Below are 25,592 nucleotides of genomic sequence, written 5' to 3'. Positions count from 1 at the left end.
TTCTTCCACACCTTGCTTATCCAGTTCCTAAATCACGTTTCCATGCCATTTCTACACGAACTTGATGAATTTCCCTTGGTGGTGAGTAGCTCCAATAGATTTTTTGTCCTTAGTTTTTAATAATTATACTTATATATATATTCTTTCCTCATTTTTGCCCACAGATTTCATTGTGTGATCCAGAAATCCTGATATCTCACAGTTGGCTTCGATATGTTCTTTAGAGGAATGTGTTATTTGGATCGATGACCTAAGAAATGTGTAACATGGATCTATGACTTAATACCAAATTGTGATTCTCTGCACCCTGACGAAGGACTTGTTGGACCTCGGTCCTTTTCCGAAACGCGCGTCGGCGCCTATTGTGTCACTTTACTGCACTATAGTATTTTTCTGTTATTTGTGATTGTGTCTGGTCACTTTATTGTTTGTGTATTTTCTGTCTATGACTATGTGACATTATTCTAATTGTCTTTTTTTTGTTTATCTGTCTCGCTTGAGTGTGTTCAATATTCCTTTGGTAAATATTTCCCTACTGTGAGATATTAGTCGTTGTATAATTTACTAGAGTTCTCTCAAAAGTGGTGATTAACTCTCCATCAAGAGTATCCTCTATGTACTAAAAGATATTGTACGTCTGTATATTTTATTTTTATATTTTTTGATATTAAATAAATGAAAAAAATTCTCATAATTTGTGTGGTCAAAATGAGGTTTGTTTTCTAATTGTTGGATATATTACCTATACTAAAGTAATAGGGGGAGTCTTAGCTGTTGTTTTTTCTTTGTTGATGATAGGCACTGGGGATTCTTGAGGACTTGTTATCTGGCAGGATGGATATTGTTGCATAAAGTCATCCACAGTGGCTTCCAGCCCCAGGAACCAGATCTTTTCTCTCATCTGGGATTTCATCCGAACCGTCCCTTGATGGCCTCCGCGAAAGAGTATAGTTATGCGGGCCTTGAGACTTTCGGGGATTACGATGCAAGACCCTCATAATGTCAGACCATCTGCCATGGCGATCAGGTCATCACGCACCCTCCACATCTTTCCAAGGTGCTCTTTGCCTGACCCACGCCACTTGGTGGCATCTTGCAGGAAGTTGTGCCAAGAGCCTTGTTGGAGGACATCCATGACTCTCGTCATGATTGGGGTCAACTCGAGTCGCCTCGCTGATTTCTGTGATGGTGAGCGCGTGTGGATATGCTCCTTGAGACACCATATTTACATAGTCTTCCGTGGTATTGGTGTCGTCGGTGTCACCCTCCACTGGAATTTGTAGTAGTTGGTGCTTGCTTGTGCTTGTTCAGAATGTCCCTGGCACAGAACCTCACTGCGTAAGGGTTCTGCACCATGAGTTCCAGCTTTGTCAGTTGGTGTCTTTGGTGATCTCTGTTGCTGCTCTTTTGAAGGCTCAGATGTAACTTCAAATAAATACTACTACAACTTACCTGGTGTTCCTGATTGACTACCACATCTTTAGTGGCGACGAACGCTGGGCCATCAGTACGAACCCGTGTCCATCGGCTAGAGTACAGAGTCTACGGCTTCTTCAGTGAAGGGAAGAGTCTCCAGTGGAAGGAAGATTGATCATACTTGTCAAGGACTCTGTAGCAGACGATGAGAAAAATTTAAGGCGTTGTTTTACGACGTTCAGAACCCATTTGGGGCAGAGCAGTGGAAAAAAAAGAGGTCAGTGACAGCTGGAACGCATTTTGGACAAGTGCATTCCAGCAACGATAAAATTGCAGTGTGAGCACCGTAAGACGTGTAGTGACTTGCACACGCGTCTGCGTTTCACCCTTCAAACGCACAGTGCCTCTTCCTGTCTGCACATCATAGTGCTCCTTTATTACATGGAAGTAAAGAACAGAACTAAGCTTCTTCGCTGCCCGCCACTCAACACTCTGACGTCATAATTGAACAAGAGGAGCGGCAGGCAATCGAGGCTTCAGACTTACAGGTACCGTCTAGGAGTTTCATTGATGACTTTTGTTCTCTGCGCTGTTTTCTTAGTGAGAAGAGAGTTGGTGAAGCATCGGTGCACTCAGTTTTTAACAAGTCTTCACAGCGTAACACTGCTCCAAAGCTTATGTCAGTTTAAATGTGCTGTTAAGAGAACATTACAAGTCTTCACAGCATAACACTGCTCCAAGGCATTTGTCAGTCTCAAAGTGCTGTTAAGAGAACATTGCGCAAATCACCTGTGTTTTAATGACTGTTTTTCCTTGGTGAAGCATCGGTGCACTTAGTTCTCAAAAGTCTTCATAGCGCAACATTGCTCCAAGGCATTTGTAAGTCTCACATTGCACCAATCACCCTGTGATTTGATGACTGTTTTTTTTAAGCTTCTGAAGAGTGTAAGAGCTTATTAATACAGTACATTGTGACTCTTTAGTATTGGTCTCACACGACATTTTAGAGTGCCAGTCTCTTGTAGTTGTGGAAATATGCAAGCTGTTTCACCTCCTCCTCCGTTTTTAGAGACACCTGGTGAGCCACCCCTCAAGTTGGAGCAGTGGTTTGATGGGTTTGAGACTTACCTTGGTGCGATTGGTGCAAACAGATTTAGAGTTGAACGCAAGAAGTACCTTTTGCTACACTCATTAGGGTTTGAAGGAAGGGCTATTTTAAAACACCTTCCTCCTCCAGTCGTTGATGGGGAAAACGCCCTTGATGAATACCAAGACACAATTAAAAGGCTCCAAACCAGATTTGATGTTCAGCCTAGCATAGTTGTTTGCCGCCACAAATTCTTTTTACGAACACAGAACACAGGGGAAGATGTTGACAACTATATCACAGCTTTGAGGAAGCTTGTAGCGGAGTGTCAGTTTGAAAACTTTGCAGACCAACTTGTGCGTGATCAATTTATTTGTCACTGTAAAGATAAAACCATCAAGCAAAAACTCCTTTCCATGGGGAATCCTACTCTGGATGAGACTATCAAGGTAGCAAAAACCATAGAGACTTCACAGTTGTCAGCTAAGGAACTTGATAATAAAAACAGTGAGGCTGTCTCTGCTGTGAAAATAAATGACAAGGACAAGTGTTCAGACAGACCTCGTCCAGGTTTTGGGGAAAGACAGAACTCATTCTTTTCACAGAGCAACATCTGTTTCAGATGCGGATATAAAACTCACATGGTAAGTGGCAAATGTCCATCTAGGTTTGTGACTTGTAGGATTTGCAATACAACAGGTCACTTTGCTAAATGTATCAGGCCACTAAAAGCAAAATAGTCTCTCAATCATCTTCAGTAAAATGTGTTGTCGATGGAGGTATGGTCGGTGATGATGAAGAGTCTGTCACTAAAGACCTCAGTAACATGGTCGTGGTGGTGCAAGATGATTGGGTCATAAGGGGTAATCCAGAATTGTGTGTTGATCCTTTTGTAGAGATCTTAGTGGGAGATCAAGTACTAAAACTCCTTGTTGACTCAGGTGCTCGTATCTCCATGATTACGTTAAGCCTCTATGATGTGACCTGGCCAAATAGGCCTCTGCTACCTCCTGATCGTAAAGCTGTCTCTTACGAGGGGCGAGAGATCAATCTGTCAGGTTACATTGAGGAGATTATGGAGTTCAAGGGTAGGAGGATTGCTGGGAAGTTGTATGTAGCACACAAAGGGTTGAACCTCTTGGGCTGGTTCCATTAGGGGCTAATTGGTATGGGTCTTAGACCTGGAACCACAGAACAGGAAATTGCTATAAGGGACAATCCAGATCTTGAAGATCTTATCAACAAATTTCCCCATGTGTTTTCTGGTGAGCTAGGCAAGATTAGGGATTTCCAACACAAAATTATTGGGAAAGATGTGGCTAGTCCAGTAAGATTAGAAAGGTCCCCTTTAGTGTTAGGCAGGATCTTGAAAAAGAACTTGATTCCTTGTGAGCAAAGGGGATCATTTAACCAGATGAGTCCTCCCAATGGTTATCTCCATTGGTTGTCACACGCCCAGCAGAACGGTGAGCTTAGGGTCTGTGTTTACCTCTGCTGTTTGAACAAAGAAATCTGGGTGGACTCCCATCCTCTACTTAATATTATTGAACTGTTGGCAGGTTTGAAGGATGCAAAGATTTTCACTAAATTAGATTTAGCGTCTGCCTACCATCAGGTAGAGTTAGCCCCTGAGTCAAGACACCTCACTGCATTTGTTTCCCCTTTTGGCACTTTCCAGTATGTCTGCATGCCGATTGGGCTTGCGTCAGCTGCATCAGTTTTTCAGCAACTCATGTCCACCATGCTGAAGGGGATATAGGGGCTATCTGTTTTCCATGATGATGTCATTGTGTTTGCACCTGACAGAGTTACACATGATACCATTTTAAAGGAAGTCCTGTCGAGGTTTCAGACTAATGATGTGGTGTTACGAAGGGACAAATGTGTTTTAATGACCAAGGAAGTTGAATATTTGGTGCATTTAGTCAATGGAAATTGGGATTTTTCCTAAGACTAGTTTGGTCTTTGTGAATTTTAGTCATGGTTCGTTCAAGATTTTGCAGGCAAGTTGAGATCTTTGTCACAAATGCTGATGAGGGGTGTTGCATTTGAGTGGAGTGGTGAATGTCAAAGTGTTTTTGAGTGGGTGAAGCAACAACTAGTCTCGCCTAAGGTGTTAAAACATTATGACCCTTCTATTACCTGCACCCTCACTGTTGATGCCAGCAACGTCGGTGTGGGAACTGTTCTGTCTCAGAAGAAAGAGGGAGAAGTCAGGACCATAGGATTTGCCTCCAGGGTTTTGTCTCCTTCAGAAAAGAAGTACTCAGTTATTGAGAAAGAGCTGTTGGCGTGCTGGTGGGCAGTGATGAAGTTTAGAAACTTCATTTGGGGAAGGAAGTTCAATCTCCAGACTGATCACAAGTCTTTAGTCTTCATTCTCAGTGGGAAGAATGTCAGGAGTTTTACTCCTAGGATAGCACGTTTGTCCTCAAAACTTCTTCAGTTTGATTTTTGTGCTGAATATATTCCTGGAAGTAAGAATGGATGCACGGACTTTCTGTCCCACTCCTCTGATACTGTGGACGATGAACTAAACATAGGTGAGGAGGACAAGGAGGAGTTCATAGTGGCCGCAGTAGATCTTCCACAGTTGTGTGCAGTGTCAGAATGTGAATGGCGTCCGGCCCTCAGTGGTGATGTTTCTTTGGCTCTGGTTATGAAATATGTTAAAAAAAGGGTGGCCCAAGGAGAGGAACTTGAATTTTGAATTCAAAACATGTTTGCAGTTAGCAGATGAATTCCTGATTGACTACCACAGAATCGGAGGGTGCCGGAAAAGGAAGTCAGCTGGGTTTTCCATGCCTGGTCCATAGACTAACTCCATTTGGTAGTGTTGCAACTGGATCGCCCAATGTTCAATTCGCGATGGAGGGTGTGGTGCTGTAACTCGAAATAGGATAACAAGCGGCTGGTGGTCATTGACTACACTGAATGGTTGTCTGCTGAGGTAGCGGTAGAAATGGCTGCATGCCCACTTGATCGCAAGTGCCTCCCTTTCTATTTGAGAGTACAGTGCTTCCGTTGGTGTTAGGGCTTTGCTGGCAAATGCGAAGGATGCCAATTTCCCTGGTTCCAACTCTTGGTTGATCACCTCCCCCAGGCCTACAGGACTGGTGTGACCAGTAGTTCTGTGTTTTTCTTGGCATCAAAGTAGTCCATGGTTGTCTTGCTGAGCAGTGCCTCCTTGAGGTTGTGAAAAGCTTCTTCTTCACTACAGTCCCACTTCAATGCAGCATCTTTTTTAGTTAGGGCCCGGAGAGGTTCGACCCCGGTTGCTAGATTGGGAATGAACCAACCACAGTACGTGACCATTCCAAGGAAACTGCGTACTTCAGACACGGTGGTAGGAGCTGGTGCTTGCTTGATGGCGTGGGACTTGAGAGGGTCTACCTGGACTCCTTCCTGGTTGAACAGGTAGCCAAAGAACTTGATAGAGTTCTGAAAGAACAAGCACTTATCCTTATGGAGTGTAATGCCGTGATCAGATTGCCGCTTCAACGCTGCTCTCAGGTGCCTGTAATGCTCCTTGATAGATGATGAATGAATCAAGATGTCGTCGCTGACATTCAGCACCCCCTGCAGGCCAGACAGGGTCTCTTGAATCGCATCCTGAAAAACATCCGCTGCTGATGAGATTCCGAAGTTCAGCCGTTTGTACCGGCGTAGTCCTAAGTGCATCGAGAATGTAGTTATGTAACGGCTATCCTCTGCCAGCATTAGTTGGTGATACCCAGCGTTCAGGTCCAATTTAGAGAACCATCATGAGCACTTGATGTCAGCTATTATGTCATCCATCATGGGCGTTATGTGTCTCTCTCTTTTAATCGCTTGATTCGGGAGGCCCATCTCTATGCCTTAATTTGCCTGGTTGTTTTGGCTTTTCAGAGATGACCAGAAACCTTCTCTATTACTCCTAGTTGTTCGAGTTTGTGTAGTACTTGTTCGACCAAGGGCCTCAGGTGGGATGGTATCCGTTGGTGCCAGTGGCCTACTGGCTTGATAGATTTATCAGTATGCAGTTTGATCGGGGGAGCCTACAAACACCTGAACAGGTGAAGAAATTGGTCCAATATCTCATTCATCTGGAAACGTTTTATGGCATATGCAAATGTGACCAGACCTACGTCCTCTGCTTTTCAGCTTCCGATGAGGGTATCTGCCTCTCTATCGACCACATAGAAAGTGATCGTGATTTCTTGGTCTTCCTTTCTTGGCTGAACTGTCATTTTGCCTTTTAGAGGTAAGGGTGTCTCTTCCATATGTGAATATCTTGGTGTTAGTTGGGGACAGCGGAGGGCTTGGATGGAGTTGCCGATATTGCTGGATCTCCATTACGTTGACAGAGGCGCCTGTATCATTCAGGGCGTTGATACTGGATTCTACTATTTCAACCACGCATATAGGTTGTGGTCGCCTGTGGTTCGCTGAGGTCACCTGCAAATTAGATGAGGAATATTTCTTCTTCATCATCAGGGACTTCTAGGAGGCGGCAATGACATTGTAATGTTTTGGATGCCCCTTGGGGTTCTGGGTCTTCCAGAGACAGCTGCCACACTGTGTGCTTCTGGCCCTTGGCCCATCTCTGTATGCGATGGCGAAGTGGTTCAGGGTGCCACACTTGGAGCATGATCGTCCTTGTGCTGGGCCTTCTTCCAGGGGGTGTTCTTCTCTCCCACAGCGCATTCAATCTTTACTGTCGGGGATCCTTCCGGTTGTTGCGTTATGCATTTCTGTCGCTCTGGCGTTGGATAGGTCATGAGACCGTGCCAGGTTACGGATGTCTTCCGAGGCTATGTCAGGTTGGTGTAGGGTGAGGCCTCTCAGTGTTTTGTTACAACAGCTTTGTATGGTTTGCACTCTCACCTCTTTGGGTTAAACGTCAGCAGTGCACGTGCTGTCTAGTTCTCGCAAACGTCCATGGACTACCCTTCTCGTTGGCGGGCATGGCTGAGTTTGACACGCTCGGAGTCCAGGTTTAGTTGTGGGTCAAAGTGCGCATTGAGTTCTCTGACGGCTGCATCATAATCATTTGCTGCTCTTGTGTTGGGTAGGTGCGTGAAGAGTTTGTAGATTTCCTCCCCAGCGTAATGGAGCATAAGGGACCTCTTCACCGTGCCATCAGACTCCCATGGTCGCAACGACGTAGTTGTCCAGCCTCCCAATCTAGGTCTTCCAGTGAGGGGAGGTGGTGGCGGGGTCTGCAAGTTAACTGAATGGCAGCAGCACGCTGACTTGTCTGTGCTGGATTGTAACAACCGGGAGGGAGGTGCGAGAGGGCTCAGGCTAATTAAAAAGTCATGAGCAGCGTGTGGTAGGGTTTTTAAGTTTTGCATTGTAACTGTAACAATACTTTGGCCATGTTTATTACTGGAATATGTATTCAAAATTAAAGTTGGGGCTTCTTTTATTACACAAAAAGGAGTGATTTAAAACCACATATTTTCAAAAATATTATGTTATTTTTTGGTAATTACATTTTTCTTGTGAAGTGCCAATTTCATCCAATTGAAGTGATAGTGTCAGCCTTCTAATTATATTCTTCCTTTAAAATATGAAATGCATGCAATGGGAGGTCAAATCGAAGCCTGGCTTACCCCTTTCCAGCGAATTAGTGTTGAAGCATGACAGTGCATTTAGACATCCACAAACAACTCGGCTAAGATTTACCAGTGTCATTTGTTTCATCAGAATTCTTTCCATGAAATCTAAACGAAGCCTGAGCATTCTAATTGGAATTTGCGAACCATTGTTTTCTGTACCATGCAGTAAACATTTCCAAAACCTTTCAGTTCTACTGTCAAAATGGTTTTCAATAAAGCAATTTGCTTTTCACTAAAACCGCAAATTCTGAACTCCTTAGTGAAAAGGTGTTTTTTGTGCCACTGACAAGCGAACCGTTCAGTACCAGGTACTGTTTCAATAAACGATGCCCTTTTAGTTTAAAAGCATGTTTTTCAAGCCAACCGCACCAAATAAACAAGTCCCATGGACAACATATCATCCCCCTCGAAAAAAGAGAAAGGAAAGGACTACTATTCTGGGCGCCATCTACTGTTACCTTATATTATTGCACGGAAAATCTAAAGTGTTTTCAAGATGATGTGTTACAAATGCCACGCAAAATGCAAAATTATGTAATATATGCGATAACACACTTTAAAGAAATTATGTTACTGATTGGGGGGGGGGGGGTGAGACCCTTACTCAAGCAGCAACCATAAACCTTGTCAGGGTAAAGCACAAATCAAAAACCCCAAATCACCATGTGCTCAACTCTCTGGTAGTCTGTCACAGAGCAATCAGGAGGCAATGTGTAAAGTATTTTTGCAACACTTCAAATAGATATAAAGTGAAAACACAAAACAAGAAAAATCCCAAACTAATTTAAAAGGCTAGAGCAAAATGTAATAAATAAATCAAGATCAAATCAACAAAACTCCAATCAGTAGAACTGGAGATATGCAATTTTGAAGATACAGGTGAGAATAGTGCAAAAAGAGCCCAAAGCGCCACTTGCGGCCATCTAGACATGCGAGACTTGGAGAAAGTCAAAAGGGTTGGCTGACCACAGGTAAGTGCATGCCGAATACAAGGACCAGGTTAGTCCTGTTGAAAAGTTACCTTTATAGTCCAGCATAAAGAGCCCTGTTTGCAGTGGAGGGGGCCAATAGGATCAGGAAGTGTCGCGGACGGTCGTTGATGTAGCGTGAAGAGCAGGTCTGGCGTTGCGGATAGTCGCCGCTGTGAACAGTCAGGCCAGAGCTTTGTGGTGGCTCTTCCTGCGAGCAGTCAATGCTGTAAAGCAAAGGGTTTGGCTGATGGAACTTCGTTTTGATGCGCAGTGCGAGCGACAATGTTTTGGCACAAACTGGCCTTGTCGCAGTTACAAAGAGACCAAAAACTTCACTTCAGCTCCACTGAGGCCACACCAAGGGTCCAGGACTTGAGGGACACCGCTTAGCGGTCAGGAGCTTAATCCAACTAGATCAGGGTGCTGTTATGTCCAAGTGGCTCTGAACAGAAGGCAAGCAGACTAGCCTTTAAAGTCACTCTGGGAGTCCTGGATTCAGGTGTAGGCCCATGCCCTTTGACTCAGGCAGAAGGGCAGCAGGGCAGCAGGGCAGGATCACAACAATGCAGCAGTCCAGCAAGGCAGTATTCCAGCAAGGCAGCAGTCCAGCAGAGTGGTAGTTCTTTCAGCAGCACAGCTGTCCTTCTTCCAGACAGATTCTACACAGGTTCAGAAGTGTACTGAAATGCTGGTGTCTGAGGCCCAATATTTATACCAGATGCCTCCTTTTAAGTGTGAGAACCTTCTAGAGGTTTCCCTTTTAAGTGTATGTAAGTATCAACAGGAGAGGGAGAGAAACAAATCGAGCTAGTTCATTTCCTCATATTAGACGTGTATAATCAATAATAACTGGCTCTAAGTAAAGCCTGTTATTTTTGTTTGGAAAACCGATTCTTAGGGAAACCCTCACCCACCAACCTAGTTGGTGGCATGCTTCTTCATCGAGTCCCACCCAAGGTTCCGAGTGCACCCTGGGTGTGCTTCAACGCCTGAACTACAGCAGAGCTGTTTTTTTGGGGTGTTGTGATAGATGTAGTGGTTAGTGATATTAAAACTATCTATAGGGTCCCCTTCAAATAGTGAAAGTAGCTTTAATTGTGCGGCCCTATGACAGGGTTAAAAAAGATGGGCAGATAAGTGTAGAGTATTATGTTTTGTATCTAGTATCCTAAAAGCAGGTCTACATGTTTCAGCCAGGCTGTATCCTATGCTGGCTTTCGTCAGGACCAGGGGTGCAAAACGTGCATGATTCAGTCAAATTGAAGTTTTCCAAGACTGGGGTGCAAAAAGTGTGCACTTGCTAAGGTGCAAAAAGTTGGAGAAAAACTTTTTAGTTTTCTCCTTCTGTTGCTTTAAGAAAATCTGTAAAGGAAAAAGGACAACAAATACAAACAATAATCGGCATGACACACATACTCACATACACATACTGTCACTTACTCTGCTCCGGTTGTGCTCCGCGCAGTGGATCTAGCGCTGCCGAGGCCCCCAGAGCAAACAATCTCTTCCTGCCGCCATCTCCGCGAGGCCGCAGGCCACGCCCCCTTCAGAGGCCACGTCCCCCGCCGCCGCCCTATAAAGAGACGCTGAATACAAGCGCCTGTCATTAAGACTGAACCGAGCTCTTGAGGCGGAAGCCGAGAGCGTTTTTACTTCTTTTTAAAAAATTTACGAATAATTTGATTGTCACTTTAACTTGTTGCACGTGTCACTTACTCTGCTCCGGTTGTGCTCCGCGCAGTGGATCTAGCGCTGCCGAGGCCCCCAGAGCAAACAATCTCTTCCTGCCGCCATCTCGGCGAGGCAGCAGGCCACGCCCCCTTCAGAGGCCACGCCCCCCGCCGCCGCCCTATAAAGAGACGCTGAATACAAGCGCCTGTCATTAAGACTGAACCGAGCTCTTGAGGCGGAAGCCGAGAGCGTTTTTACTTCTTTTTTAAAAATTTACGAATAATTTGATTGTCACTTTAACTTGTTGCACGTGTCACTTACTCTGCTCCGGTTGTGCTCCGCGCAGTGGATCTAGCGCTGCCGAGGCCCCCAGAGCAAACAATCTCTTCCTGCCGCCATCTCGGCGAGGCCGCAGGCCACGCCCCCGCCACCGCCCTTCCAGATCTATAAATCATGTGCATCTTTCGGACGCGCAGTGGACGAGCGCAGCGGGCGCACCGCTTGCGCGCCAAAGGAAAGCCCGTCTGTGCCCGTCCGCGCCAGGCCGGGCCCTAGGGCAAACCATGCTGGCCGTCCCATCTCATACTCAGCACAAGCTCTCAAAGACCTACAGCATTTTGCCCCCCCGGTGTCTCCTAATTCCCACAGCCGTATACACACAGCCGGCCTTATGCGCCCTGCTTTACTCTCTCCATGTGGACGCACTCCTACAGTTAAACCGACCAGGAACGCCACTTCCATTAGGGTGTCATATCTGAACACCCGCTCTTTAGTAAAACACCACGAGGACATTGACATCCAGTTGTCTAATAACAACCCTGACATACTCCTGCTAACGGAAACTTGGTTAACATCAGAATCCCTCCCAGATATTCTGGCGGCCCTCCCCCCTGACTACTACATCCTCCACGCCGATCGCCCCAGTGACTGGCCCAGGGGTGGGGTGGCAGCCATCATATCTAAGCGCCTGAACTCTACTTCTTCTTACTCCCTCCCCCTTCACGAGGTGGACAACTTGCTGGTTAGCTTGGAAACTGACGCCGGTGCCCTCACCTTCCTCCTCTTATACCGGCCTCCACATCCTATGCCATCCTTCTCTACCATCATGAGCGAACAGCTATCCAATCTACTAACGCAACACTCCAGTTTCGCCCCCTTCGGCGACCTGAACTACTGGTTCAACGATACCAACGCCGGCCCCCATGCTATTGAGCTCTTTGAGTCTCTCAACAGCTTAAACCTTATCCAACAGGTCACCCGACCCACTCATATCAAGGGCCATATCCTGGACCAGATCTGGACCTGCAATCTGGCTCTGTCTCAGCCAGCAATATCCCCTTGCGTCTAGTCAGACCATCATTTAGTTGACACTTCCATCACTGTCGTCGGCCGGATTCCTGCTCCTCTGATGGCTGGTGGCTCCTCACGGAAATGGAGCACATATGATTCCCAGGGCTTTCTCACTACCCTGGCCGACACCCGCCCAGTCTTTAATCCCACTGACAACATCGACGTTATAGAAAATGACATTGGTTCTTGGCTGAGGTAAGCCAGCGACCAGTTTGCCCCCCTTACCAAATTCCGCCGCACTAGGCATCATAACTCCCATAGGTGGTTCTCTGATGACCTCAAGCATCACAAATTAAAAACGCGCTAGCTGGAACGAATCTGGAGACGCGATTATTCTAACTCAGCCAGGTTGTCTTACATGGCTGCACGCAAAGAATACAAAACTGCCATTACCCTAGCAAAATCGGAACATTTTTCCAATAGGATCTCGTCTGCGGTTAATAAATCAAAGGAGGTGTTCAAAGTCATGAATGAACTCACCACAGACGACAGAACCCTCCCAGCCCAGACCCCCACTCAAGAAACATGTGACACTGTCAACCTCTTCTTTGTGGAAAAAATCATAAAAATTAAAAACTCTATCCCTTCCCCATCCCAGCCACACTCTTCGGACACCTCCTCCAACAACCCCCTGACTCTTACCACCTTCCCCGCTCTGAACCCTATCTCATTAGCGGAACTCGCTACTCGTGTCAAATCTGGCTCCCCTAACGACTGCTGTCCGCCATTTGTCTTACAGAATATCTGCCTCAATCTACCTGATTGTATCCTAACCCTGCTGAATGGCTCACTCAGCAGCGGCATCGTTCCTAGCTCTCTCAAGGAGGCCATCCTAGTGCCCCTCCTCAAAAAACCTGGCGCTGACCCCGCGGAACCATCCAATTATCGTCCCATCTCCCTCCTTCCCTACTTTTCCAAATTAATGGAGGCCCACGTCACCCGATGCCTGTCTAATTTTATTGAATCTTCTTGCCACCTTGAGCCCAACCAAGCTGGCTTCAGACCTGCCCACTCTACTGAGGCCGTCATTCTGGCAGTCCTGGACACGCTTAGGAGTAATGCGGACGCAGGGATCCCCCAAGCCCTTGTACTCCTGGACCTGTCGGACGCGTTTGACACGGTGGACCATAACATCCTTCTCCACCGTGTCGGACAGGCAGGCATCCAGGGTACCGCCCTTAAGTGGGTCGAGTCCTTCCTGACCGGAAGAACACAGGCTGTCCGCCTGGGGCCCTATACCGCAACAAAAAACCCCACGACCTGTGGAGTCCCTCAGGGCTCCTCCCTTTCACCACTTCTGTTCAACCTATACCTCCGGCCCCTGATCCACTCACTTCAGAAATGGGACATTACTGTTTACAACTATGCCGATGATTTACAGATTGTCCTCCCTCTAAACTCACCTCATGCCATCAATATGTTTCAAACTGTTATGATCCATACCCAACATTGGATGAACTTGAATCAGCTAAAACTGAACCCCGTGAAAACCGAGCTCCTTCTCCCCGGACTCAGCCATGCTCACTGGGGTTCGCAGTTCTGACCCCCTGAGCTAGGTCCCCCCCCAGTCCCGGTCAAATCAGTGAAGAGCTTGGGTGTGATTATCGACACCGAACTTTCTCTCAAAGCTCAAGTGGGTGCGGTCATCTCATCTTGTATGTACCAGCTCCGTAAGATCCGCAAAGTTCGCCACCTACTTCCGCCTGCCGCACTCACCCAGGTCGTCATCTCACTAGTACTTTCTCGTCTGGACTTTTCCAACTCCCTCTACCACGGTCTCCCACAATCTTTGCTGCACCGCCTTCAGATTGTCCAGAACCAAGCGGCCCGCCTCATTCATAAAACTCCTAGATGGCAATCGGCAAAACCTCTACTTCACAGCCTGCACTGGCTACCAATAAGCCAAAGGGCATCTTTCAAGGTGGCCTGCCTCGCATTCAAGGCACTCCACTGCGCCGGCCCCGCATTTCTCAAATCCCTAATCACTCCCCATCGACCAACGCGCAACCTTCGATCAGCCCACCTTCATCTGCTAGTCACCCCCAAAGCCAAAACCAAGAAATTCGGTGGTCGTCGCTTCTCCCACCTAGCTACCGGATTTTGGAATCCTCTCCCTCTTTCCATCAAATCCAGCCCTTCCCTCCTGAATTTCAGAAAATCACTCAAAACTCACCTCTTCCCACCCCTTGGTTAAAAACATCGTCACTCACGCTTCCCTCTCACTCACTCTGTCTTAAAGCGCCATGAAGCCTTTGGTGTTAGCGCGCTCTATAAAATGCACTTAACATAACATAACACATGAAACATATACTATATAACAAGATGGAGGCATGCGCTCATGTGTGCTACACGTAGTGTCAGGCTCGATCTATATATGATCTTGTAAGGTGATGACAAATTGTACACCCATGCATGCATCGCGAGGAGAGGAGAGGAAATGCTTTGGTAACTCTATCTGTAAAGACTGAACCCTGTGTCTGCAGTAGAGTGATATGTTTGGCTTAAAAACGTGGTGAAATGCTTACTATTGCCGTTTTTCAAGTTTATGGTATGGATCCCGCCAGGGGGCAGTGCCTGTAGTCACACGCTGTAATTACAAAAGTAAAAGATTAGCACGCCAGTATCAGCTTATTGCCACACAACGCGGTGCGAGCCTGGTAGATGAGACCGGGAGGGCTCTACTTACATCATCAAGGTCCACTGCCCTCCAATTATACCTGTTGCGGCCTGCTCACGGGATCCTGAGGATGTGTGGCTTCTCGGGAGACTGGCTTTTAGCGTTGAGTTTCCCGGGGCCCGTCCTCGGCTTCCGCATCATGACGTCATCACTCAGGGGCGTGGTGGGACATAGAAAAAAGACTCTATCGGGGGCCGTCTTACATATGTTTTGTATTTGTAAGAAATTTCTCGACTATTTTGATGTGGAGTCAGTCGGTATAAATGCTGGCTAAATTAGATGATTATACTGTGAATAAAAATTCAATAAAAATTGAATAAGAACTATTTGTGTGATATTTTACATTCAGGAATAGATTCGGAAAGAATGCATCTTTCAAGGTACGTGCCTGGGTGAGCAGGTGCATACAGGGGTGCATACAAGCCAGGTCGTTTTACTCAAGTGCATGTACTACGATGTATAATGCCCCCTAAACAAATTGATTCATAGGTGAATACCCATGTTCACTGTCAAGGGTTTGACTAGAAACTAGACACGGGTGATTGGGCCCCAGTGGGTTGTACCTGGTAAAGGGGTGAACGTTAGTTTCCAGATGTATGTTACTCAGGTGTTATTTGTCCGAGAATATGGGAGAAATATGCAGATAATTATGGTGTAGGTATCTTATAGGAGGGGGTTTGTCTCTCTTGTTATTCGCCATGGTTTTATGTATCCTGAAGTGAATTCCACGGGATGTTGTCATTCAATCCCTTTTTATGAGTCGAGAGGCGGTAGATCCAACATTGTTCCTTGCTTAGTAACAGGTTTTCTGCTGTTCCAGATATAACATTGATCTGCTCTATGACGACCCATCTCATGTCGTTCGGTGTGTGTCTCGATTTGAGGAAATGGTCAGTCATTCTGGTGGTGTTCCTGTTGCAGAGAATATTACTCCTGTGTTCGCCAATTTCATATTTTTATTTTCCTGCTTGTCATGACGATATATCTTAGGCCACATGGGCACTCAATCATGTGTATCACATGTGCAGAGTTGCAGTTGGTGTGTTGCCTCAAACAGCAGGTCTTGCCTGGTTCGAGTTCCAGGATTTTGGTGGTTGTGGTTAGGTGGCATACACAGTTGCCTCCACAGGGAAAGTGGCCTGTGACACTGGGAAGGCTCCACGCATTAAGGACTGATGTGGCTTTAGGTTTTGTGGTCAGTCTAGGGCTTGTTGAGATAAGGCGATCTTTTAGGCGGTTTGCTCGTTTAAATGAAAGCAAAGGTTTCTCCCATTTCAGTTTGCCCGTATTTAGGATTTTCCAATGCTTGTTAATGATTTTGGTCATTTTATTGGAAATCGTATTGTAGGTGGTCACGCAAGTTAACGGGATTGTTGTATCTCTCCTTTTGTTTTCTTCCAGCAGTACATCCTTGCTCTCTTTCTGTACCTCTTTATTATTCTGTTTGGGTAACCTCGATTTGTAAGTTGCTCAGATAGATCTTTTGGGTGGTCCCGGTAATCCTCTAGGTTACTGCAGTTCCTTCTAATGTGGAGGAATTGGCCAAATGGTAAATCTTCACTCAGGGATCGTGGATGAAAGCTGTCGAATTTGAGAAGTGTATTTCTTGGTGTTGGTTTGTAAAAAGTTGTTGTTTTCAGGTACTCATCTTTTGCTTCAATGGTTAAATTCAGGAATGTGAGTTTCTCTTTGTCTGCTGTGCTGGTGAAGTTCAGGTATGGGTCACGTCCATTAAGCCATGTTAGAAATGTTTCTAGTTTATTCTCTTGGCCTTCCAATATCATCAGAATGTCGTCAATGAAACGCCGCCAGAATTTGATGTGTCTTTTGAAAGGGTTGTTGTTATCCAAAATGTTGGTTTTCTCAAAGGCATACACGTAAATCCCTGCCACACTGGGGGCAAAAGTGCTTCCCATAGATGTCCCATTGGTTTGAAGGAAAAACTCACCTTCAAACTCAAAATAGTTGTCTTTAGGGGCCAGAGATGCACACGTCATCAAAAATTTCCTTGGGGTATTGAAATCCCAGGTTGTATCATCCAAGGTTTTGCTTATCACTGTTAGGGTTTCATCTTGGGGGAGGCTAGTTTATAAACTTTCTAAATCTAGTCCAACTAGTGTGTGGTTTATTGGGTCAAAAGATGTGTCCTTAAGAAAGTTGAGCAGCTGTTTAGTGTATTTTAAATAGGTGGAGGATTTCTGTACCAGAGGGTTCAAAAAGAAGTCGCAGAAGCGTGACTAAGGTTCTAGCAGGGAGCATAGCTTAGCCTCCTCCAAGATGAAACCCTAACAGTGATAAACAAAGCCTTGGATGATACAACCTGGGATTTCAATACCCCAAGGGAATTTGTGATGAAGTGTGCATCTCTGGCCCTTAAAGACAACTATTTTGAGTTTGAAGGTGAGTTTTCAGGAAGCATAGCCTAGCCTCCTCCAAGATGAAACCCTAACAGTGATAAACAAAAACTTGGATGATACAACCTGGGATTTCAATATCCCAGGGGAATTTGTGATGAAGTGTGCATCTCTGGCCCTTAAAGACAACTATTTTGAGTTTGAAGGTGAGTTTTTCCTTCAAACCAATGGGACATCTATAGGCAGCACTGTTGCCCCCAGTGTGGCAGGGATTTACGTGTATGCCTTTGAGAAAACCAACATTTTGGACAACAACAACCCTTTCAAAAGACACATCCAATTCTGGCGGCGTTTCATTAATGATATTCTGATGATATGGGAAGGCCAAGAGGATACACTAGAAACATTTCTAACATGGCTTAATGGATGTGACCGATACCTGAACTTCACCAGCACAGCAGACAAAGAAAAGCTCACATTCCTGGCTATAACCATTGAAGCAAACGATGAGTACCTGAAAACAACAACTTTTTACAAACCAACATCAAGAAATACACTCCTCAAATTCGACAGCTTTCATCCGTTTCTCTGAGGGAGAATTTACCATTTAGCCAATTCCTCCACATTAGAAGGAACTGCAGTAACCTAGAGGACTACCGGGACCAATCAAAAGATCTATCTGAGAAACTTACAAATCGAGGTTACCCAAACAGAATAATAGAGAGGTCCAGAAAGAGAGCCAGGAACCAGAACAGGGATGTACTGCTGGAAGAAAACCAAAGGACAGATACAACAATCCCGTTAACTTTCGTGACCACCTAAAATACAATTTCCACTATAATGACCAAAATCGTTAACAAGCATTGGAAAATCCTAAATACGGGCAAACTGAAATGGGAGAAACCTTTGTTTTCATTAAATCGCCCTATCTCGACACAACCTAGACTGAGCACACAACCTAAAGATACATCAGTCCTTAATGCGTGGGGCTTTCCCAGTGTCACAGGCCACTTTCTCTGTGGAGGATGCTGTGTATGCCACCTAACCACAACCGCTAAAACCCTGGAACTCGAACCAGGCAAAACCTGGTGTTTGAGGCAACACACCAACTGCAACTCTACACATGTGATATACATGACTGAGGGCCCATGTGGCCCAAAATATATCGGCATGACATGCAGGAAAATAAAAATACAAATTGGCGAAAAAAGGAGCAATATTCGCTGCAACAGGAACACCACCAGAATGACTGACCATTTCCTCAAATCGAGACACACACCGAACGACATGATATGGGTCGCCATAGAGCAGGTCAATGTTACATCTGGAACAGCGGAAAACATGTTACTAAACAAAGAACAAGGTTGGATTTGCCGCCTCTAGACTCATAAAAAGGGATTGAATGACAACATCCTGTGGAATTCACTTCATGATACATAAAACCATGGAAAATAACAAGAGAGACAAACCCCCTCCTATAAGATACCTTCACCATAATTATCTGCTTACCGCTCCCATATTCTCGGACAAATAACACCTGAGTAACATACACCTGGAAACTAACATCCACCCCTTTACCAGGTACAACCCACTGGGGCCCAATCACCCATAAGTAAATAAGAAGTGAGCTACGTGTCTAGTTTCTAGTCAGGCCCTTGACAGTGAATATGGGTATTCACCTATGAATCAATTTGTTTATGGGGCATTATACATCGTAGTACATGCACTTGAGTAAAACTACCTGGCTTGTACGCACCACTGTATGCATCTGCTCACTCAGGCATGTACCTTGAAAGATGCATTCTTTCCGAATATATTCCTGAATGTAAAATATCACGCTTCACACAAATAGTTCTTATTCAATTTTTATTAAATTTTTATTCACAGCATAATCATCTAATTTAGCCAGCATTTATACCCACTGACTCCACATCAAAATAGTGGAGAGATTTCTTACAAATACAAAACATATGTAGGACGACCCCCGATAGAGTCTTTTTTCTATGTCCCACCACGCCCCTGCGTGATGACGTCATGATGCGGAAGCCGAGGACCGGCCCCGGGAAACTCAACGCTCAAATGTTGCCCTAGGTTTAAAGGTATTGGATGTTAAAGGTGTTTTTTAAGTTTAGGGGTGGATAAGTGTAGTGGGTGGTTTGAGTTTTTAAGGGTTTAGGGATGGGTAAGGGTAAAGGGTTGTAAGGGTGTTTTTAGGGTTTAGGGGTAGGTAAGGGTATTGGGTGGTAAGTGTGTTTTTGGGTTTGGGGTAGGCGTATTGAGAGGTAAGGGTGTTTTTAGGGTTTAGTGTTGGGCAAGGGTATTGGGTGATAAAGGTATTTTAGAGTTTAGGGATGGGTAAGGGTATAGGATGGTGAGGGTTTTTTTAGGGTTTAGGGGTGGGTAAGAGTATTGGGTGGTAAGGGTATTTTAAAGGTTTAGGGGTGAGAAGGGGTGTTAGGTGGTATGGGTGTTTTTAGGGTTTAAGGGTGAGTAAGGGTATTGAGTGGTAAGGGTAATTTAAAAAGGAGGATTTGAAGGGTCTCCCCCAAAATACAAAATGTATATATATTTTGAATTTGTAAGGCGATATCGGTAACGCTTTCTACCTGCACCACCAGAGGTTAGGTGCATGTTGGCAAAAAACGCATCTCTTTGTGTGTGTGTGTGTGTGTATATATATATATATATTCACTTAAAAAACCATAGGTTTCACACATGTTATAGTTAGGTGGATATTTCACTCGTAAAAAACCAATGAAATTCCCCCGTTATAGTTAGTTCAGATAACTATAACTCGCGCGCCCGCAATCCACTGCTCATGACGTCACATATTACATCACTCATGACATGGTCAGTGGCATCACTCATGACATCACTGATGACAACATCATCCTTGTGATAGAGTGGCGGTCGCGCGAGTTATAGTTATCTGAACTAACTATAACGGGGGAATTTCATTGGTTTTTTACGAGTGAAATATCCACCTAACTATAATGTGTGTGAAACCTATGGTTTTTTCAGAGACTTTCAGGGTAGGAGCTGAACGGAGCGCCCCATTAGTTTTAAAAATTTCGCGAGGATTCGTCAACCGGCGCCAAAGTTATTCAAAATAGAATTTTGAGATTTCCTATGGAAACACGGTCCTAACTATAACTATCTACTGGCGACCGCCAGTAGATAATATATATATAGATATATATATAGATACACACACACACACACACACACACACACACACAAAGAGATGCGGTTTTTGCCGACATGCACCTAACCGCAGGTGGTGCAGGTAAAAAGCATTATCGCCATCACCTTAAAAATTCAAAATACTCCTCTACTTATTGATGAATCCTGCGCTCGGAGGTTGGGGAAATCCATGTATTTATTCATTAGAACAGCATAAAGATAAAATCCATTAGTTGATTTAATCAGGCAACTGAATCGGAGATGCGTTTCGGCTGACTCACAGCCTTTCTCGATCCAATCAGTTGTTTCCTTCTCCACTGAATAAATACATCCAAATGCACTAGAAATAGAAGAAATTCTGTTTAATTGTAAGCAAAATACTTTTAGTGTCCTTCTATGCCTGGCTATGGCAATTGTAAATGACAACAGTAACCAGTTCTTATGTATGGTGCAGGTATAAGACGTTACCGCCAATGCCTTACAAATTCAAAATTCTTCTCTACTTAAAGATGAAGCCCGCACTCGGAGGTTGGGAAAATACATGTATTTATTCATTCAAACAGCACAAAGATAAGATTAGTTAATTTAATCAGGCAACTCTTGTTCCATGGAATGTAGTTTGACACTGAGAGTGGTGGACTCCCTTGGCAGGGACTTTGTTTATGTGGGGTAAGCCCTTTCAATCTTCGCTCTTGATAGACGCATGTCTGGAGCAGGGCACCACAGTATTGTCAATGCGGTGGGGGTTTGAGGCTCGTGGATTGAAGAATTGAACAGCTCAGTGACAAATTCGGATTCAGGAACAATTATTAAATTGACCTTCTTTGTCTGCTCAGCACTTGCTTTATAAAGGATTACAATGGACAATAGATTAAAGCTGGGCAATTGAAAATTAATCTTTGAAATTTTAGTGATTGTTGAAATACACTAGTTTAAGAACTGGTTACGGTTTTGATTTACAATTGCCATAGCCAAGAATAGAAGAACACTAAAAGTATTTTACTTACGATTAAACAGAATGTAACAGTATCTCTACTATTTCTAGTGCATTTGGATGTATTTATTCAGCAGAGAAGGGAACAACTGATTGGATTGAGAAAGGCTGTTAGTCAGCCGAAACGCGTCTCCGTTTCAGTGGAATAAGAGTTGCCTGATTAAATCAACTAATGGATTTTATCTTTGTGCTGTTCGAATGAATAAATACATGGATTTCCCCAACCTCCGCGTGCGGGCTTCATCTTTAAGTAGAGGAGTATTTTGAATATATATGAATAAATGTATGTATACAAATATATAATTAACCTTATGAAAATAAAAAGATTTTATATATATATAGATATATCTATATATAACTTTAACGCTTACCTTAAATATACTTAACTTAAATAGACTTCCCATGCGTGGAAAAGGAATGTGTGGTAAAGGCATATGCGTGGTAAAGTATTGTCTGGTAAAAAATGTGTGGTATTGTCACCATTGTAGTGTCATACAACCGATGTCAACCACTGCCCACTATTCTCATGGTTACCCCATATTACAGAGGTAAACCTGCTTGCGGCCATGTTAGGAAAGTGGTGAAGGGTAACTGGGTTTTGATCTCGGTGGAGGCAAAGTCTCCACACAGATATAATTGGGTGGCTAATTTACAGTCTTTGGTAGCCTCACTCGCCTTTTATCTACTATATAGAAAACTTGTGAAAGTGCTTTAGACTTCATGGAGCACTGCAGGAACACACACACTCACCATTCTTGACAATGTCACTTTTGGGCTTGCAATGGGATGGCTGTGTAAAACTAAACAATACAGTGATTGGTTTAGACAGTGGAACAGGTCTTTCTAGGTTGCAGCTACAGTAGACCAATGCAGCCTAAGAAACCTAAATGGAATATATTCTCGGCCTCCTAAAAAGGAGCAAAAGAAATGGACGATGAATGCGGACCTTGCTAAGGTGCTAAAAACAATACAGTAATCGAGGGAGGTGCTTGTGCACCTTTAAGCCTTGCTCTGCCACTGAGCACATGTATGCGCCTTGGAGGGGCCGAGAAGGTTTCCAATTGGAGTAGTATTTTTTGTAGACAAACTTGCAGGGTTCCCCATTACTATATGAAAGCATGTTGAGTAGTAGCTAAAATGTGCACTTGCTAGTTTTCAATGAGAAGTGTTTAATCTTTTACACACTCCTAACTCGCCTGTCCTACAAGCAAAATGTGCACTCAATGTACTTTGATGTCATCTATCAGTGTAGTGCCAGAAACGAGCTCCTACCATGAACACTGCATTCACATTAACGCTGCTCAGTCTAAATTAGGTGAGGATTCAAATACAGAATCAAACACAGAAAATACAGAGACTACGAGGCAGAATTACTAATATTTTGAGGCAGTTTGTGTCACAAAAATGTCGCGAACCCGTGCTACATGTTTTTTCGGGATTTACTTTTCAGAGCAAACCCGGATGTGCACTGGAAAGTAGCCTAAAGTAATGCAAAGTAGCTTTTGTGCTACTTTGTGTCGTGGCGGGGTTCCGTGGGTGGTACATTGGCGTTCTCCATGCAACTACCAAAAATCTACACCTACTTGAGGCAAACCTAAAGTTTGAGAAATGTTTACCTTTTTCACAATTTTTCCAACTTTGCATTTGTGGACACTTACAAAGTGGGGAAAGTGTTTAAAACGATGTCTAAGCATCAGCAAAACCTATACTAGACATCACACACAAACCCGTGCACTAAGTTGCACTATGGTGCAAGGTTGTGCGTGTGTACAAGGCAGCCAAAAGCGCGCCAGTGCAGGGAGAGAGAGAAACAGCACCAGATATGAATTAGTAGCTATGGACCTGTTCTGCCGCCCTCCTGTCATGCAATGCAGCGAGGCAGCTTTTGTTGCTGTGCCCCATGGTAAATCCATCCCTAAGTGTCTTGAACTCGCTCATTAGACTACACACACTCAGTACAGCAGATGCCTGGCTCTGCCCCATCTGTGGTGAGTAACCTGTGCCCACGTGTGCTTCTGTTGTGACACGAAAACACAACCACTGTTTGCTTTGAAACAACATTAAAGTGTAACCCAGCACAGAATAGTGCCCTGGTAGGAACCCTTAGATGTAGGAGGAGGCTGAATCGATGCACCGATCTATGAGATGAGTTCGGAGGTCTTAGCCAATGTGCTGTGCATTCTATGCATTGGTAAATCAGCACACACAGAACCACCCCCACCATCACAGTGGGGCTTCTGAAAGAACGGCCAGGGGACACATATTACTTTAATACCCTCTCTGTCGTTTTTAAAGAGAGTTTCTGGGTCTCTGGCTCGAAGATGAAGGAACACTAAATGAGAGGATGGGAGAAGGCAGGGACTGGATTAGGTGCCAGTTTTCGGTACCCGCCAACTAAATGGTGATCACGCAATTCTACATAAAACTATAAAGACATTGAGAAAATAAAAACACGAGTCTGAAGTAACGGGAAGATACAGAACGGGAGTGCGGATGGGATGCGGCCGGTACCTCTGCTGGGGTTCCTGCCCACCGTCAGGCACACCACGGCGATGGCGATGCAGACCGCCACGAAGACCGCCACTCCGCCTGCAGTCCTCAGAAAGTCGCACCGCTTGGAGGCAGCCATCGCGGCAGGCCCTTTCTGGCAAGTAGGGAAGCAGGGGCAGCTTCTTCAGGGCTCTGGCGTGCTTCCTTGCTGCGGTCCACTCGCCTCCGAGCCCGCCTTGTGTCAGCAGCCCCGCACCACGACCATTCCCAGCTGTCCTCGGAGGCGCAGATGCGGGCGGGCAGTCAGCAGGGCTGTTTTATAACTCTGGGAGATGTGGGTTATGCCTGTGTCACCTGGTCCAGTGCCTGTGTCTGTGTGTGCCTGTGCACATAAAGAGCAGGCATACACACCTGGGTCCAAGGAAACCTGATGTCTCCCTTAGCGCCTGGGGAATGTATGTGCTCACATAAATCCACTTCTAAAGTTACAGAGAGGCTTCAGGCCGCTATCCCTTCAGCTTCTGCAAGATACTCAACCCTTCCAGTTAATTATTGTTCTTTCGAAGAATGGAGTTTTAAATTACTCATTCCCGTGCACTTGCCACTTGCCCTTTGAAAGCTCAAAGTGTACCTGTGCTGGGAACGACGTGGTTATAAAACGCATCTCTGGGGCTGTTTACTTCCTAACTGCTGATCTCTCAGAAGGTCATTGCTTTAAGTATCATAAAATTATCCGATGCGCTTATGAAAGGAAGGCATAGCATATCTTGGATCGGTCGTCCATAAATGGTAAATCAGCACAGCTATGAGATCTCTGGCTGCCAGCCTTTCACCAAGCCCCCTGCAATTAAGAACAAGCATTGGCAAAGTCAATAGCTCTGGCATTGGCTGCTGCCTTTTAGCTTTGTAAATGCTTGTTTTGTTTTGTTATGGTTTTTGTAAAACTTTATTTTTTTGGTGGCTGCCTGACTCTCACCAATATAAAAAATAAACATTAACTAAACACAAAAGTTTTTGGGGGGGCCTAGCTAGACCCACTTTGCCATATTAGTCCATGATAGTGACGGGAACTAGTGACGGGAACTACTGTGTAAGATTTGTGAAAAAGTGGAATGTGTCACTCACAGTGAATTTAGTCAGTGGCTAAAGAAGGCTGACCAACTGCCCCATCATGTATGCTTTAGTGAGAGGAAGAAAAATATGAAGGACACAACAGTAGACCAATGGATGAATAGGGCTGGCTGAAAGCCCCTCGAAGTAAGTACATTATATATGTAAATTAGTAAAATCGAAAGGTCTTGGCTAAAGCCAGACCTAGAGAAACTTAACACACATCAGTTCACCCAAGATATCACTTTGCCCATTATCTTTACACCCATCTCTACCACTCTTAAAACATTCTTTAAAACGTTCCTTGTGCTTTTGCCCCTCTGTTCAGCCCTTTGTGGCTTCCCAGCTAGGAATGTGCTATATAAATACCCCTACATACATATAACCAAACAACCCCCAAAGGGCAGTGGAATTCCTGTAGAAAATAGTGCACAGATCTATCTTAGTTCAACCATCAGTAAAGACAGTGGGTAGTTCTGATGGTGAATGCAGGCGCTTAATGACTGAGCCATCTTCAGTGTAGGATGACACAACATTTCCGGGGACCCCTAACTCGCTTGATCAACCTTAGCTTGTCTTCAAATTGACTTTGTCTCTGCACCAGACCCCTTTGGAATTAAAACTGGGGGGCAAGGCTTGACATTTGTTGATGGCAGAATTTACAATGATAAACAGCGCTGGGAAGA

The 25,592-nt window shown here is 44.8% G+C and overlaps 1 protein-coding gene across 1 annotated transcript in view; it reads right to left on the bottom strand.

Moving 5' to 3' along the window:
• FAM151A (family with sequence similarity 151 member A) overlaps window positions 1-24,355 on the bottom strand; it is a 248,029-nt gene extending 223,674 nt beyond the window's left edge. Inside the window, exon 1 of the mRNA XM_085600147.1 lies at window positions 23,818-24,355. Within this exon, the coding sequence (XP_085456273.1) occupies window positions 23,818-23,935 (118 nt within the window). The 5' untranslated portion in view covers window positions 23,936-24,355. The remainder of the gene's footprint in view (window positions 1-23,817) is intronic.
• Between the last annotated feature and the right edge of the window lie 1,237 nt (window positions 24,356-25,592).

This window comes from Triturus cristatus, chromosome 4_2 (assembly GCF_964204655.1).
Source record: "Triturus cristatus chromosome 4_2, aTriCri1.1, whole genome shotgun sequence".
NCBI classification, from domain to species: domain Eukaryota; kingdom Metazoa; phylum Chordata; class Amphibia; order Caudata; family Salamandridae; genus Triturus; species Triturus cristatus.
The sequence above is the reverse complement of the archived record's forward strand: the minus strand, read 5'-3'. Positions and strand labels throughout refer to the sequence as shown.